The sequence below is a fragment of the Pteropus vampyrus genome, unplaced genomic scaffold (assembly GCF_000151845.1).
Source record: "Pteropus vampyrus isolate Shadow unplaced genomic scaffold, Pvam_2.0 Scaffold8, whole genome shotgun sequence".
Lineage (NCBI taxonomy): Eukaryota > Metazoa > Chordata > Mammalia > Chiroptera > Pteropodidae > Pteropus > Pteropus vampyrus.
In genome coordinates, this window is record NW_011888789.1 from 15,163,529 (window position 1) to 15,180,355 (window position 16,827).

Genomic DNA, 16,827 nt, shown 5'->3' on the forward strand with positions numbered 1-16,827 from the left:
GGGTTGACCAGTATCTGGCATGTGGCAGCAGTGGTGGGGGTTGGGGGGGAGCCCAAAGCGGGATGTGCACATGACGAGCAGTTGGGGCCTCACCGCGCACGCTGCTCAGGCAGGTCCGAGCATGGCGGTCTGGCTACATTCCACGTTAATGGTGGGATTATGAGGAAGGGAGACAGACGATATGAAAATATAATACTGGCAAACTATTCCCCTGCTTCTTTGGTACTTTCCAAAATTCTGATCAAAAAGTATAAGGGAAGCACACCATTAAAAAATTACAGTTTTAAGTATTTACAGAAGCAATTATATTACAGTATATGAACAAATTCTTCAGTGAAAGCACTTGTGAACTCTGACACACGTATACCTCCCCAGATCTGTATCATCCGTCCTGCACCTCACTTATCTTACAGTATATTAAATGGGAAAAAATAACATTTTCCAATCTACACTTTCCTTTTAAAAGGTTCTTAAAATCTGCCACTGAAATCATTATGTACAAAGATTTGTTGAATACTGAATTCTAGACAATTATCCCTACTCCCATTTTTAATATGCTTGAAATGATGCTACCTATTCTATGTATACAATAGATATTTAATATATAAGTAACTGCACCACGTTATATCACCACGATACCAGTTTAATGCACATGATTATGTACAGTAGTTGAGTTAGCTGTGGAGGATGACTCCCTACCGCCTAGGTGAACAGTGTGGTTTGCAACCACTGACGGGGCATGGAGAAGCTGGCGCCCGGGCACGGGCAGGACGGGCGTTATTATGTATGTGAAGTGGGGCAGCCTCCCACACATCCCCACACCAGAATATTCCTCGTTTACTCATTGGAAGATGACAAATCACACATATGGAAGGATCCCATACATGAGGAGAGCCATGATAGCAGCACTGAACAATCCAGCCACGGGGACAGTCACAAACCAGGCCACGAAGATGTTCCGGAAGAGGCGCCAGTCCACAGCCTTCCGGGAGCGGATCCAGCCCACGGCCACCACAGAGCCCACCTACAGGTGCACAAACATTTTAAAGTAAAAAGAGGCCCACAAAATCTACATTCAACCGATGTAAACTGACTAATCTCAAATATCCTACATTATGAAATGATCGATTCTTTGCCGTAAATTTGCTAAAAGCTTTTAAAATGTTTAGATTAGATTTCAGGTATAATTGTTTTAGGATTATCCTATTCGGTATACAGATCCGATGCACTCTGCACCTATGTTCTGCTCTACTCGAGTGGAACTTTGCCAATTAAATGTTTTCTATTCTCTTTGCACTATGAATGCCCCTGCTTTAAATATTAGCCACAGAGGATACTGCTTACTACTGTATGTGAACCTGCTTTAATTACATAATGAAATGGCAATAATATATCCTTCTCTTAGAATATCAGCATCATAAAATGTTGGAGCTGGAGAAGACCTTTGAGAATATGAGACCTTCTGGCTCATTTTACAGAGAATAAAACAGAGCCCTGGAGGGCTCGGGGGCAACTGTAAATCACGGCAGATTCGAGGCTAGAACTCAGGCCTCTTGACTTCAAACTGGTTTTCTCCGTCATCTCGAACTGCCTTGCAGTGCTTGTACTTTAGCTAATTAAAGAATAATAATACTAAAATGGAGCATATATGTTACTGGATCTAAAATATCAATCATCCTTCACAAATGACAGAGATACCTGAAAATCAGAATATTAACACTGATTCAGATATTTTTCTCAACAGTCTCAGTTCATTTTATGGTTTGTTGAAAGTTTAAAAAGGAAAAAAGACACTTTAAATATCCTACAAATCTTAAGGAAGTTCAGTGCCTATAACATCTCACGCCTCATTCTGACTCTGGGGAAGCACACAGTTCAACAGGGTGTCCTTGGCCACCTGTGGCTCTTGAAGATCTCCACAAAATAGGATCTGTCTCTACTGACCCTCAAATACTTCAGAATCAGCAGTGGCCAGTGAGGTTCAAATAGCAACCAGGGCGTAACCACAGAAAAAATAAAATCCAACACTTTAAATCGTTTATAGAAGCAAAGAGGAATACCAAAAATAGCAGCATATTTAAAGGCCGTTAATCTGATATTTTGTCAACTCGAGCCATCAAATCTACAAACACTAGTTTCTGAGACTGAATTCTTCCTGTTACTGTCTCCCCAGAGCATGCCCCCTTCAGGGCACTCTCAGTTGTGCTGGACTGTTTTACAGAGAGCACGTCAAGTTTTGATTTTATCTATGCCTTCTTCCTTTCTTAGAGCGCCCTTCTCAAAAGCATAAGGGTACTATTATAGCAAGTTTACGTAATAGGAGTGATGGACAATTACCCAGAACCCAACTACTGTCATATTTATATATTCCTTTTTTTAAAAAAATTAATGTTATAAGCATCTTCCCATAGTGCTCACAGCTTTTATGATTATCATATAGAATGGTACACCCTTTAGGGGGTGTACTTTATTTAACCATTTCCAATTTGCTTCCAATTTTTCCCTATTAGAAAGTTTCATTATTAACATATTCACTCATACAGCTTATGTAGGCTTTAAAAATAATATTCCCTTAAATGGATTATCAGTTAAAAGAGGCCCTTAAAAACACCTTGAAATAATCTGAAATTTAGAGAAAAGTTACAAGAACTCCCATACACCCTTTATCCAAATTATCAATTTTTAACATTTTGCCACAAAGTATAAAGAAATATTTTAATACTATTAAAACATCTTGCTCCTCATCAACCTCCCCCTCCCCTTCCGCTAAAGATTTAACAACCCAATCTTTATTGCAATGATCGCATTGCAGTGGTGATTTACCAACTCCTTCCCCCGCATCAGATGGAATGTGACTTTTTGCTTTTTCAGGTGAGAAGAATCATTTTTCTCAACTTTTTCCCACCTTCTAATGGAGGTGGTTCTAAGCAAGAAACCTGACAAGGAGATGGAGAGAAAGCAGAGAGCTGGAAAAATCAAGCACAGAATATAAATTATTCTTAAAAAGCTGATAGGATTGTTATGATTTTATGTGGACGACGACACCCTCTGAATTATCCAGATTCACGGCTTTGCTCACATGGGGCCTCATTCTTAACGCCATCCCACATCTCTCATAGTGCATCCCACATTTGCCATTTGGGACTGCTGTATGCAGAAGAAACGTGGTATAAGAGAATAAGTGTTATAGGGTGAACTGTTCTTAGCATTCCTATTATCTGAACTTTGATGAACATTACCTGCTCTCTTTGTCCACTGCAAGTTCTTGAGAGCCAGGACTCTGTCCTGTAACTATTGACTATTGGCAGTGACTAGCACTGGTCTTTGTCCAGAAGTCCATGATCAGTGATACTGGACAAACTGACTAGACTCCAAGCTGAGTTCTGTCTCAAGTCTACTTAATAGATGACACCCACTGTGGTCCCATGTTAAGGAGACTTGTTTTAAGTGCCAACAAACTATCCTGACACTAATCAACAGCTCCAAGGAAACAAAACCTATCATATAATTTGTATAGATATTTTAGGGTAATGATAACACATACTTATGTCCATTAAGGTCCTGTACAAATTGGATATAAATCCCTTAGTAGCATCTCCTTATTATAATATCAACGTAAATATTGGGAAAAAGACATTTAAAGATAAAAACACAAGAGTAGTTTTTTTATAGGCATTTTATACTTTTAATCTATTTCTATAAGTTGTATTACCAAGTTTAGTGTTGTCACCAAATTAGTATTCTCAGTTATAACACTTAATACATTAGTATAGGTTAGATTGCTAATGTTTGTTAAGTAACAATAACAACCAAACTTTTGATTTTCCAGAGATCTCTTTCAACTGGTATGAGAGAGTCTGCCTTTACTAGACTTGTTTATGTGTATAATCATTAAAAGACAGCGTAACATTTATTTTAAAGCAGTCCAAAAGACTATTTATGCCTACAGAAACGTTCAAAACCTACTTCTTTGGGAAGGAACATATTTAGGAACATGCATTTCCTCCAGGCTCCCACACATCACAGTGAATTGAAGTTGAAGGGGAGAGTAATGAGGGAGATGATCTTTTCATTCCATATAGTTTTGTATTGTTTGAAATACTTCAGTGAACATGTGCTTCTTTACGACTGTAATTTTTAAATAACCTAAACTAGAAAAATAACAATAAATGAATGGTAGGAGCGCACCGCGCTTTCCCTGCCGTCCTGCTTTGTAGTTGGGAGGCGCATGGGCGGACTGCTGGAGAGCGGGGCTCGGGGCCACACCGCCCACGATGGCATTCAGTGTGGCCACTCAGTAGTTGTGTGGCCTTGGGCAAGTTACTTAACCTTTCTATGCTCCAGTCTCCGCACTGGTAAAACTGGAGTAACATCAGCACTCACCTCAAAAAGTTCTTGGGAGACTGAACAAGATAACATTCACAGTGCACTTAAAAGAGTGCCAGCACTGCCCTACGACTTCGCTGAGTCTGGTCACCATGGCTGTGATTCCTGTGACTACAATTAGGAGGTGCAGGTCTGAATCCCGGTCCTTTCACAGGATACATGTTATGATCGTGGGAAAGTGACCCAACTCTGGGAGCTGTGGTTTTCTCATTTCTGAACTGGGAACACCGGTACCCATTTCATAGGGTTGCTGGGGGATTAAATGACGTATGGTGCACGTATAAAGCACTAAACACAGTGCCTGGAACTCTGTATGTCTTCAGTAAGTGGAACTAATTTTTATAATGAAAAATTTTGGAAACTGAAGTTTTTCTAGATTCTACAGCAAAAGAAGAAGAAGAAACAAAAAAAACAAAAAATCTCCTTTCCAATAAGGCTGATTCTCCACACTGTGGAACTCCGCTCTGTCAGCTGGCCCACTGATAATACTTCCATTAAGTGCTGTCTGGCTTTGATATTTGAAGCACCATGCCAGTCTCATCCAGTGATATTTGCTCATAAAACACATTCATTGGAGTTTCTAAATTGTATGCAAATGCAGGTGGCCATCTCTGTCTTGCTTGCTACGGTACCCCTGGTGCCTAGAACGGTACCTCACATACAGCAGGTACAAATGAGTTTTTATTGAATGACATGAACAAATAAACCTGGGAAAAATCTGGAGGCACCTTTTGCTTTGTTGAAGTTAGTGAATATTTTTGTCTATAGGAGACCCATTGAAGAATTCTCTCTAGATACTGGGCAGACCTGGGTTATCAGACCTGAGTTCTAGTTCTGGGTCCACCATGAGTGACCTCAGATAACTCCCTGAAGCTCACAGAGCCTGTCTCCTCTTTATTAATCTTTAAGGTTCCTTACAGCTCCAACATTCCACCATTACAAGGAATTCCCCCTGGTGCATGCCTGAGTTTCAGAGCACTTGACAGTGAGCAGTATTAGACATTCACCCCTCACTTGGAATTTACTCTAAGGCAATACAGTAACTTTGACCATCAGATAAGGAAAAAGAACTGAAACGACTGTGTCTTACAATTCCATTGAGATGATTTCTGCTTATTTCTAGTTCCACTGTCAACTCCCAGTCCCCTGCAATGGGTCGGAACTGAGTGGCATGCCCCCATTTGAGCCTACGAATATGGTTTAGCGCACACATGACTTCAATGCAAAGTCCACTGTGGAAACAATGAAAGAGAAACAGGACAAATGGAAAGTGTGAAGCACACATCGAAGGAGAGAAAGATCTTGCCAGGCATGCACTGAAAAAACAGTCTGTATGATAGCGGGTGTCACACTGCTGAGCAGGAAAGGTCAAGAGGAACAGTCTGAGGAAAGCAAATGCCCACATCCAACAATGCTCCAGCAGACCCGGCAAACCTTGAGACAATTTTTTTCACAAACAACCATATACGAAGCTCCAGTAGCTCTTCTCGGATTCACTTGGGGACTCGGGACTGATCCTAGCAGCCCGATGAAAGGACGGGGCTGGCAGGGGCCCTACCTTGCAGTGTGTGGTGCTGACAGGAAGTCCGACGTTGGAGGCGATCACCACTGTGAAAGCTGAGGCCAGTTCAATGGTGAAGCCGCTGTGGGAGGGAGCACAAGAGACACATCACAGGGGCTCTTTGTACCAGCCTCACTGACGCCCCAGGGATGCCAAAGTCTCACCAGAACATTCTTTGAATCGGCTGCTGACTGTTGACTGGGCCAGATGACATTAATAGAACAAGAAACTGCTGTATAATGGCAACAATTCACACTAAGGCCTTGCATTACCCTGTTTATAGCCCTAAATAGCCTTGTTTTCCTGATATGTTTTCAAAAACCACACACTGTAGAAACTGGGTCAGAAATTCTTGCTGTGTAAAAAATGGTAACTTAGTCATTTCTTAAGTGATATAGGAAAAACTATCCTCTCATTTTTAAAATGTGTACTTATTACAAAAAAGGGATTTTTTCCAATTGCTAATTTTCCTTCAAATCAACTTAATAAAAGAATTATTAAAATTCATTTCGAGAGAGAAACGATTTCTTACAATAGTTCCAAGTTTTAGTTGCAATCTTCTAAAGTTCTCTTGCAAGTTCGTTATTTAACCCCTAGTCTAGCTAAAGGATACACAATAGAAGGACCACACAGAAAACCCCGTGGGAGAGTCTCTGGACCCCACCTCGGACGGCAGAGGCACCCTCCAACCTGGCTGACACACAAAGTAACTAACCTCCAAAGGGTGGCAGGTGAAGAGGTGCTTCCGCCCAGCAGGTGAAGCTAGTGTGGCAGAGAACTGTGGGGACAGGCAGCCCCGAGCCATGTGTGTGGCTGGCAGCCTCTCCCTCCCCGCTCGCTCGCTCTCAGAGGCTCACGCTGGGTAAGACCACCAGTGGGAGTGTGTGGGGGGTGCAGGGGGCGTTCCTTTTTCTCTTCCCTCCTGCTTTGCTTCAGCTTCTCCTTCTGCCTTCCCACCCTCTCATTTTCTCTCTCTTATCTCAGTGCCACTGTGGATGGGGGCCAAAGAGTGCATGGGGGAGGGTGATGATGGCTGGCCAGCAAAGATGGGGTTTGCTTGCCCCCTGGTCTCTCCTCATTGGAACCCCAGGCACAGAGTAGCTGTGCCAAGGGGGTCAAGGCATAAGAGCAGCATGAGAGGACTGTGAGACATATCGACTGTGCAGGCCTCAGAGGACCAGCCCTGTCAGCCCAGCCTGCACCCTCTGGCTTACCTGGACGGTGTGATGGGAGTGAGGTCTTTCCCCATGGTCTGGATCACTCTTCTCCCCCAAACCCAAAGCCCCATACAGATTCCAACTCCTCCATAAAACAGCAGCCAGACGGGAGTAGCTGCTTCTTGTAGGACCGCACCTTGTTCATAAATCAGCCACAAAGCTACCAGGGGACCAATGGCATTACTGGGGAAATAAAAAAGCAGATGAATTATACAAACATCGTATGTACAAACAGCACCCATACACAACGTGCAGCGACTTCTTAGTTTTGAGAACAGCCCATCTTGCTGTATTTGTGGCTTGCTTATATAATCTATTGATGATAAAATATGGTTTATTAATTTTTTTTGCTGTGGTAAAAAAAGGAAAAATTTACCATTTTAGCCATTTTGAAGTGTACAGTCAGTAGTGTTAAGTATATTCACTTTGTTGTGAAAGAGATCTTCCAACTTTATTATCCAGCAAATCTGAAACTCATTAGCCATTAAACAGTAACCTCCCTGCCCCCAGCCCCTGGTAACCACAATCTGACTTTCTGATGCTATGAATCTGACTACTCTAGGTACTTCATATAAATGGAATTATACAGTATTTGTCTTTTGAGACTGGCTTATTTCATGTAGCATAAATGTCCTCAAGATTCATCCATGTTGTAGTATGGGTCAGAATTTCCTTCCCTTTTAAGGCTGAATATTCCACTGTATGCATATATCACATTTTCTTTATCCATTCATCCATTTCTTGGCTATCGTGAATAATGATGCAATGAACATGGGTGTACAATGCAAATATCTTCTTTGAGACCCTGCTTTCAATTCTTTTGGGTAAATAACCAGAGTGGGATTCCTGGGTCATAAGGTAGTTCTATTTTTAACTTTCTGAGAAAACTCCAGACTGTTTTTCATAGTGGCTGTGCCATTTAACATTCCACTAACAGTGCACAAGAGTTCCAATTTCTCCACATTCTCATCAACACTTATATTCTGTTCTTTTTAATAGTAGCCATCTAAATGGGCATGTGATTTCTTAATTTTTAAAGAAGTACTGAAAAATCACAAGAAGTGATTTTTCTTCTTCTCTTTCTTATCGATTTCTTTCCATTTTCACTGCCAGCACCACTACTAATATTAGCTACCAGTTTTGGGCAGCCGTGTTAGGCTCACAACGTTGCTAATCACTAGTTCTCACACCTAACCTGCAAACTAGGTACTGTCGTTCTCATTTTACTGGGAATGAAATCAGTGCCTAAAGCAATGTCACTAGCAGGAGGCAGGATTGGGACACAAGCATAGGACTCACTCAGGAGCTCACATTCTTTCCCCTAAACCTATCACCACTCAGGCCCTTAGCAGCCACACATGGACTATTTTGGGGAGATGCCACAGCTTTTTTTTCTTTCAAATTTTTATTTAAGACTTTGATCCTTTAGAGCAATTTAATGTTCAAAGCAAAACTGAGGAGAAGGTGCAGAGATTTCCCATACAACCTCTGCCCCGCCTCCCCGCATTGCCTCTCTCATTATCGACATCCCCAAGATGGGAAGAACTGATATTTTGACAATACTGAGTCTTCCTATCCTTGAACATGAAAACTCTCTCCATTTATTCAGTTCTTTGATTTCATTAATCAGTTCTGTAGTTCCCAACATATCAATCTTACATGTTTTGTTAGATTTATACCTAAGCATTTCATTTTGTAAGTGCTAATATAAACGGTATTGTGTTTTAAATTTCAAAGTCTGCCTGTTTAGTGATTAACTTCTGTATATTAACCTTATATCCTGCAACCTTGCTATAAGTGCGTATTAGTTCCAGGAGTTTTTTTAATTGATTCTTTCAGATTTTCTACATAGACGATCATATCATCTACAAAGACAGTTTCATTTCTTCCTTCTCAATCAGTATACATTTTATTTCCTTTTCTTATCGTATTGCATTAGCTAGAACTTCAGCATGGTGTTGAAAAGGAGTGGTGAAAGGGGGCATTCCCTGCCTTGCTCCTGATTTTTGTGGGAAAGTTTTGAGTTTCATTAAGTATGATATTAGTTGCAGGCTTTTTGTAGATAATCTTTATTAAGCTGAGGAAGCTTCCCTTTATTCCTAGTTTACTCAGAGTTTTTTTTTGTTTGTTTTGTTTTTTTTTAAATCATGACAAGGTGGTAGATTTTGTGAAATGCTTTTTTTGCATCTATTGATATGATTGTCTGATTTTTCTTTTTTAACCTGTCGATGTGATGGATTACACTAATTGATTTTTGTTGAACTAGCCTTGCATACCTGTGATAAATCTCACTTGGTCATGGTACATAATTCTTTTTATACATTGTGGGATTCAATTTGCTAATGTTTTGTCAAGGATTTTTACATCTACATTCATGTTTTCTTTTCTTGTAATGTCTTTGTCTGGTTTTAGTAATAGACTAATGCTGGCCATACAGGATGATTATGGAAGTATTTCCTCTGCTTCTATCCTCTAAAAGAGATTGTAAAGAATTGACATAACTTCTTCCTTAAATGTTGGTATAATTCACCCATGAATCCGTCTGGGCCTTGTGCTGTTTTAGAAGGTTATTATTGTTTAAATTCTTTATCAAAGTATAAGCCTATTCAGATATTCTGTTTCTTCTTGTGTGAGTTTTCGCAGATTGGTCCAATTCATTTAGGTTATCAAATTTGTGGGCACATCATTGCTCATAGTACTGCTTTATCTTTTTTTAATGTCCATAGGATCTACAGTGATGTCTCTCCCTTCATTCCTTATAATTAGTAATTAGTCTTCTTTTTTCTTATTTAGCCTGGCTAGAAGCTTATCAACTTTACTGATCTTTTTCAAGAATGAGCTTTTCGTTTTATCGATTTTCTCTATTGATTTCCTGATTTCAATTTCATTGATTTCTGTTCTATTTCCTATTATTTATTTACTTCTGCTTACTTTGGATTTAATTTGCTCTTCTTTTTCTAGTTTCCTAGGGTGAATATTTATTGGGTTTTTTTTGTTCTTTACTAATATATGTGTTCAATGCTATATATTTCCCTCTAAGCACTTTTTTCGCTATCTCCAAATACTGATGTGTTTTCATTTTCATTTAGCTTAAAATATTTAAAAATTTCTTTTGATATTTCTACTTTGACCCATGGGTTATTTCGAAGTGTGTTATATAATCTCCATGTATTTGAGGATTTTCCAGTACTCTTTCTGTTATTAATTTCTAGTTTAATTTCATTGTGGTCTGAGAGCAGCCATTGTATTGGTTCTATTCTTTCTAATGTGTTAAGATGTGTTTTATGGTTCAGAATGTGGCCTGTTATGATGAACGTTCCACGTGCGCTGAGAAGAGTAGAAACTCTCCTATTGTTAGAGAAGTCTATAGTTGTAAATGATATCCAGCTGTTTTGTTTGATTATTTCCTTCCTGATTTTCTGACTGCTGGATTTGTCCATGTCTGCTCTGCCTGAAATTAATATAGCTACTCCTACTTTCTTTTGATTAGCGTTAGCATGGTATATTTTCCTCCTTCCATTGACTTTTAACCTGTATGTATCTTTATATTTAAAGTGGGTTTCTTACAAACAACATAGAGTTTGGTATTGTTTTTTGATCTAGTTTGACAATCTCTGTCCTTTAACTGGTGCATTTAAACCACTAACATTCAAAGTGATGACTGATATAGCTGGATTAATATCTATCATTTTGTTATGCTTTTCTATTTGGTGCCCTTGTTCTTGTTCCTATGTTGTCTTCTACTTTTTATTTTTACTTTTTGTTATTTTAATTGAGCATTTTATATGATTCCATTTTCTCTCTTTTCTTAGCATTTTGGTTATACTTCTTTTTTTAACTGTTTCTACCACTGGGTCTCTCTAGAGTCTTCAACTCTCAGACTTGTCTCCACTGAGCCTCCAGAAACTCATCATTACAGTTCAGATTTTCCTACGGGGCACTGCAGTTTCCTCTTGTGAGCCTCTCTTCTACATCGCTGTATTTGTCTCTCCAATCTTGGGGGCAGTGGTTTGGCCCATGTCCTCCTCCCTCTTATTGATCCACAAACAGCTGTTGATTTTTCATGTGGTTCGGGTTTTCTCGTGTTTAGAATGCAGTGATAACTTCCAAGCTCCTTACATAAAGAACCACACACAGGCTTTTGACAGCTTCTGTAGTTCCAGTCTACACCCCGTGTAGACAGAGTGTGGGTTGAGAGTCACAAGTCTACTTCTCTCTAACTGTGTTATCCTGGGCAAGAAAAGTCACAGGAGCTTCTGGTTCCCTATCTTTAATGAATACCACTTATGACCTTAAAGGTCTGTTTTGAGAATTAGAATAAGTTACAAACGGTTCAGCACCGATACAAACTTAATAATCTTTTGTTGAATAAACAGAAGCCCCCTTTTTACTGTCACATTATTTCTAGACTCTTTTATCAGACCACATCCCTACTCAAAAGCCTCAAAACCAGTCCTAAAACTGCAAGCAATTGCTCTAAACTCTGGTCATCTGCACAGTTATTGCCTAAACTCTTCCTTTGGCCTTGAAATACTATTTGGGGGCGGACTGTTACTTTTCCATCTGTATGTATTTCTTATCTCCCTAACTGGAATTTCAACTCCTAAAAAACAAGGACCCGGTTCATAACACTTTGCAAGTACCAGGCCTTCAATAAAGGATTCTTGATAAAGAAGAAGTGGAAGTGCGGTGGATCTGGGGGAGGGAGGGCAGTCAAAACCTATGACAGGACAGAACATGGCACCTTAAATAAAATAATGTGGCAACACCTATATAACACTGAGCAAAACAAAAGGTATCCAGGCCTCTTATCTGCTGAGGAGGCTTCTTTTAAAGAGAACGGGAATGCACATGGGTAGACAGCGTACGGAAACCCAGAGCTGTAAAAGAAAGTCATATAACTAACTGGGCAATAAAAGATGCAATAGCATGTTTTCCTGATTTGGACAAAACATTAGATCTACGTGATAATTATAATAATAATAATAATAGTGAAAATGTATAGGTACTGCTTATGGGAGGAGCATTGTCCTAAAAACCTTATATAGAGCATTTCACTTAATCCTTATGGAAACCTCATAAGGTTGGTACTAGTCTTACCCCCAGTTTACAGATTGGGACATTGAGGTTTTGGTAAAGTCAAGTGACGTCGCTTACCAACTATCCAGCTAGTAAGAAGAGAACAGAGACTCTCTACATATTCCTACATATTTCCTGCATATTCCAGGCCTCCGCGATCTGTGACCTTCCAGTCCACACTCTCCCTCTGTGGCCTCCGTGCTATACCTAGAATACACCAGGCATACTCTTGCCTCAGGCCTTTGCATCTGCTATTCCCCCTCTTCCGGTAATGCTCTTCCCACAGATGCTCACATGCCTGACTCCCTTCACCCCTTCGGATCTCGCTCAGCGAGCCCTCACCTGAGTGGCCTAGCCAACACTGTAACGCCCCAGATGTCCTCATCACCCTTTCCACTATATTTTTCCCTTTGACGTTTATCACTGTCTAGCCTGTTACACGTACTACTTTATTTGTTTGTTTACTGTCTGCGCCTCACCCCCACCTTTACTGGCAGGGATTTTTGTCCATGTTGTTCGCTGCTGTATCCCAGCTCCCAGGCACATGGCAGACCTTCAATCCATACTTGTTGAATGAAGGAATGTACTTACCTCACATCATTGCCACCATGAGCAAAGGATCCAAAGCAGGCAGTAAGGACTTGCAGAAAATGGAACAGCAGGTGGACCTCAGCTGTGTCTTTCTCTTCCTTTTCTTCTTCTGCAGGGTCAACTCGAGGCTGGTCAGGATCTGTCAGCTCAGATGCCAGCTTCATTTCCACGCCGCCCTCCTCTGCCTCTATCTCAGCTTCTGCTACTGCATTGCAGTAGCTTGAGTAGCTGTCATAGCGTAGCCTCTTTTTAGAATAGGATACAGTGTCACCCACCAGCTTTTCGCTATCCTCTGGTGCGGATGACAAGTCAGCAGCTTTAAAAGTCGAGTGGACTGGCATTCCACAAATGGCTGCTGTGTAGCAAGTATAACTGTTATTTCGACGCAGCAACCTGTAGTTGTTTTCCTGGGCAGGCTTCTCCTCAGGGCCCCTATCGGTGTGAATTTTGTGCAGCAAGTCTTTGTAGAGCCCCGAATCTTTGTGTACAGTGTGATACACGTGACCGTCACTCCTCGTGTGGCCATCAAAGCCAAATGTGCCATTGGAGATGGGCGACTTTATGGAGCCATGAGTCATGGAAAGTGCCCTTCCTGAAAGGGTTAAAAAAAGGTCTTATTTTCTAGCCTTTTAATTATAAATCATGTCTGGAAGAAAAAAATGCTCCCCACTGTTTCGAGATGGTAATCTCTGGAAGGTTGGATTATGGGTGATTTAAAATTTTTTCCATAGGCCTTATTTTCTAAATTGACTATAAAGGACATATAATATGGTTAAAATAAAAAAGGAAACTTGGAAACATACTACAAAAAGCTAAAGCTAATAATATGTTATTTTAAAAATAATGTTATTTGAGTTCTCCTAAAACGTGTCTTCCAGAAATGACTACAACATTCTTTCCTATTTCTAGTAACCAATAAAGAGGGAATCTTTATAAGGAACTTATTTTAGAAAACCTTCATACACAAGGGGCAAAACCCGGCTGACTATGAAACAGATATTCTAGGTGCTCCTTAAAAGGCCAGTCATGACTGTCAAATGCAGTATCTGTCAGATCAATGGAGCAAAATTACTTTGCTTTCTTTGGGCCAAATCTGAGACTGCATCTGTTGAAAGCGGGTGCCAGGGCCCCACCTTGCAAGGAGGCGGGAAGCTGCCCTGACAGGCCTGGCAGAGGCTGGTGCTCGCCCATCATTGTCCACAAACATTATGTGACAAATGGACACTCTCAGGATAGTCTTAATGTTTTCTGAGGTTTCTGTGATTCTAAGGTGGGATGACCACCCTGGTTCCAATTTTATCTTTTTCTGCACATCCTTATTAGCCGGATAAGCCAATCTTCAGTATTACAGTAACTCCTCGGCATGGAGGATATGCACATGCAGCTGAGCAAGCAGCACAGAGGCACCATGTGTGTACCTTTGGCACTGCTGATAAGACTATAAATAGCTCTTGGAAGAAAAGCACAGGACAAGAGTAAGCCTGCTTGTTGGCTGAACAGTCTCCCGAGGCCTCTTTAGCCCCTGGGTTTTCTCAAAACATAAAACTGGAGACACTTTTGTGTGTTAAAATCTAACCGCCCACATGCAGGCCCAGCTGGTTACCCCAGAGGGACTGCTCTCTGCCACCATGCAAACCCAAGCCCTCCAAGTGGATCTTACCATAGGAAGCCCGGGGGTGGTTTCCTGCTGATATGCCTTCTGAGGTCCCAGATGTCTCCCCAGCTGACCCTGTGAGAGGGACAGTGCTGTCGTCATTAGCCTTGGCACCTGGCAGCTCTTTAAATACTGGGGACTCCACTTCCTGAATTTTATTGAGGCTTTCATCAGAGACTCGTGATAAAGCACCTTCTTTTTGTAATTTACCTAAAGAAAATATAGTCATAATTGAGAACTTTGGAAGAGAACTCTTATTATTGACAAACAAATATAAAAAAATGAATGTTTATCTTTATACTTCGATAGTCATAACTGAGAACTTTGGAAGAGAACTCTTATTATTGACAAACAAATATAAAAAAATGAATGTTTATCTTTACACTTCGGTACTTACTTTGGAAATGAAACCAAAATGTTATATGTAATAGAGAAAAATGGAGAGTTCAATCAATTATATGGGAAATTCAAGCCAGAAAATTCAGCTATTAAGGAAAAGATGGGGGCATAAGGCCTGAGTAATTTCATCCAAAATCAACAAAAAAGAGAGGGTTAGGTCTGATCCCCAGGGTTGCGTCCAGGACTAACATTCTATAATTCTACAACCATCTGGCCTTCTATTTTCTTACACTAACCTCAGAATCTAACCACTGAAATGTTGATCCTTTTTGTCTTCAAAGATATAGTCTGTTTGGTTTTTCTTCTGTTCAATAAATTATTGGTCTCAGATTTCTTCAGGTCACCAAATCTTATGAAACAAGTAAATCATTTTCCTCAAAAGGAACAGAGAAATCCTATTTAGTTTTAAAAATCTTTTACTTTCCAAAGAAACAAAGGATTTTTTTAAAGTGGTTTTTAAAGCTCGATAGCACTCGTTTTAATCATATCTTATATGTGGTGCTGCTGATTTAATGATCTTACTGCTTGCAAATTTTCCTGAGCAAATTTCTAAGCTCTCGCCTATAGAAGTGAAATTGAAATGCTCTTCTCAGTTCCTCTGCTGGATATACTCACACCTATTCTCCATCTCTATCACCTCTCTATCTCTGTATCTACCCTGTCAGATATATAGCTTATATTAAACTGTTATGTACTACAGGGAACAAGAAACGTACATAGATAGCTCTGACCTCAAGCTGCTTATACATTAGATGTGAGAAGATAATATTATAATAAAGATTATAATTACAGCAAAAATTGTTAACACACGAGACAGATATTATTTTCTGTATTTTACTAATGAGCAAATTGAGGCAAAGAGATTAAGTCATTTGCCCAAGGTCACACACGTAGTAAAATTCAGGCAGTTTAGCTCTATGGTCCATGCCCTTAACAACTACTCTGTACTTAAAATAATAGAACAGGAAATATAAATTGAAACATCAAAATATATGGCACTGACAAAAAAATCTCCTGGGAAGCCAAAATGTGAAGCAATATCAGTTCCTGTTGTGACATTATAGCCTAAAGCTGGAAAGCAAAGATTTTTATGGTCCATCTGACATTAAGGTTCAGCTATTAGGAAAAGCCTTTAAAAATCAGAGCATTTCAGTATAGTTTATCACTCCCATGGGGTTAAATCAGACAAGCAGTATGCTTAAGGGGGGCTCATCGTAGGCTAGCACTTTGTATAAATGAAGGAGATATTTATTCCCTGCAAGCGGCTTCACAAGAGGGACAAGCAGCTTGTTATCAATCTATCACTGATATGGCTTCACTATTTCAAGTTATATGTATTAATGTTTTTTTTTAATGTTAGTTTTTAAATTTACATACAGTGGATTGACTGTGTGCGTGTGTATAATCCTGACTCTAACCTGTCTAGATTCTTGTAACCCCACCATAAGCAGGATAGAGAAAGGTTCCATCACCTACGAAGTTTCCCATGCGGTCTCTGCCTTGTCCTAACCCTTGACAACCACTGATCTGGTCTCTGTCCCTACAGTTTTGTCTTTTTCAGAATGGCATATAAATGAAACCATAGATGTAATTTTTTGAGACTGGCTTCTTTTACTTGGCATAATGCCTTTGAGATTCAATAGTTCATTCTTTTTTATTGCTGAGTAGCATCCAATATATGGATGTTCCATAGTTTGTTTACTCATTCTGTGGATAATCCTTTTTGTCTTCAAAGATATAGTCTGTTAGGTTGTTTCTTGTTTTAGGTAATCACAAATAAAACTATACTTTACATATCCAGATTTTTGTATAAATTTAAATTTCATTTCTCTAGGGTAAATACCCAGGAGTTGGCAAGTGTGTATTTAATCTTATAAGAAACTGCCAAGCTGTTTTCCCGAGTGGCTGTACCATGTTGCAGTCCCACCAGCACTGTGAGA

The 16,827-nt window shown here is 40.0% G+C and overlaps 1 protein-coding gene across 6 annotated transcripts in view; it reads right to left on the reverse strand.

Annotated features, from left to right (window-relative positions):
- Positions 1-267: 267 nt before the first annotated feature.
- Positions 268-16,827, reverse strand: part of SLC20A2 (solute carrier family 20 member 2) — an 87,369-nt gene continuing 70,809 nt past the window's right edge. For all 6 annotated transcript variants that reach the window (XM_023519774.1, XM_023519770.1, XM_011372855.2 and 3 more), the window contains 5 exons: positions 14,495-14,698; positions 12,835-13,426; positions 7,162-7,347; positions 5,945-6,029; positions 268-1,024 (listed from right to left, as the gene is read on the reverse strand). In XM_023519774.1, the coding sequence (XP_023375542.1) occupies positions 860-1,024; positions 5,945-6,029; positions 7,162-7,347; positions 12,835-13,426; positions 14,495-14,698 (1,232 nt within the window). In that variant the 3' untranslated portion in view covers positions 268-859. The remainder of the gene's footprint in view (positions 1,025-5,944; positions 6,030-7,161; positions 7,348-12,834; positions 13,427-14,494; positions 14,699-16,827) is intronic.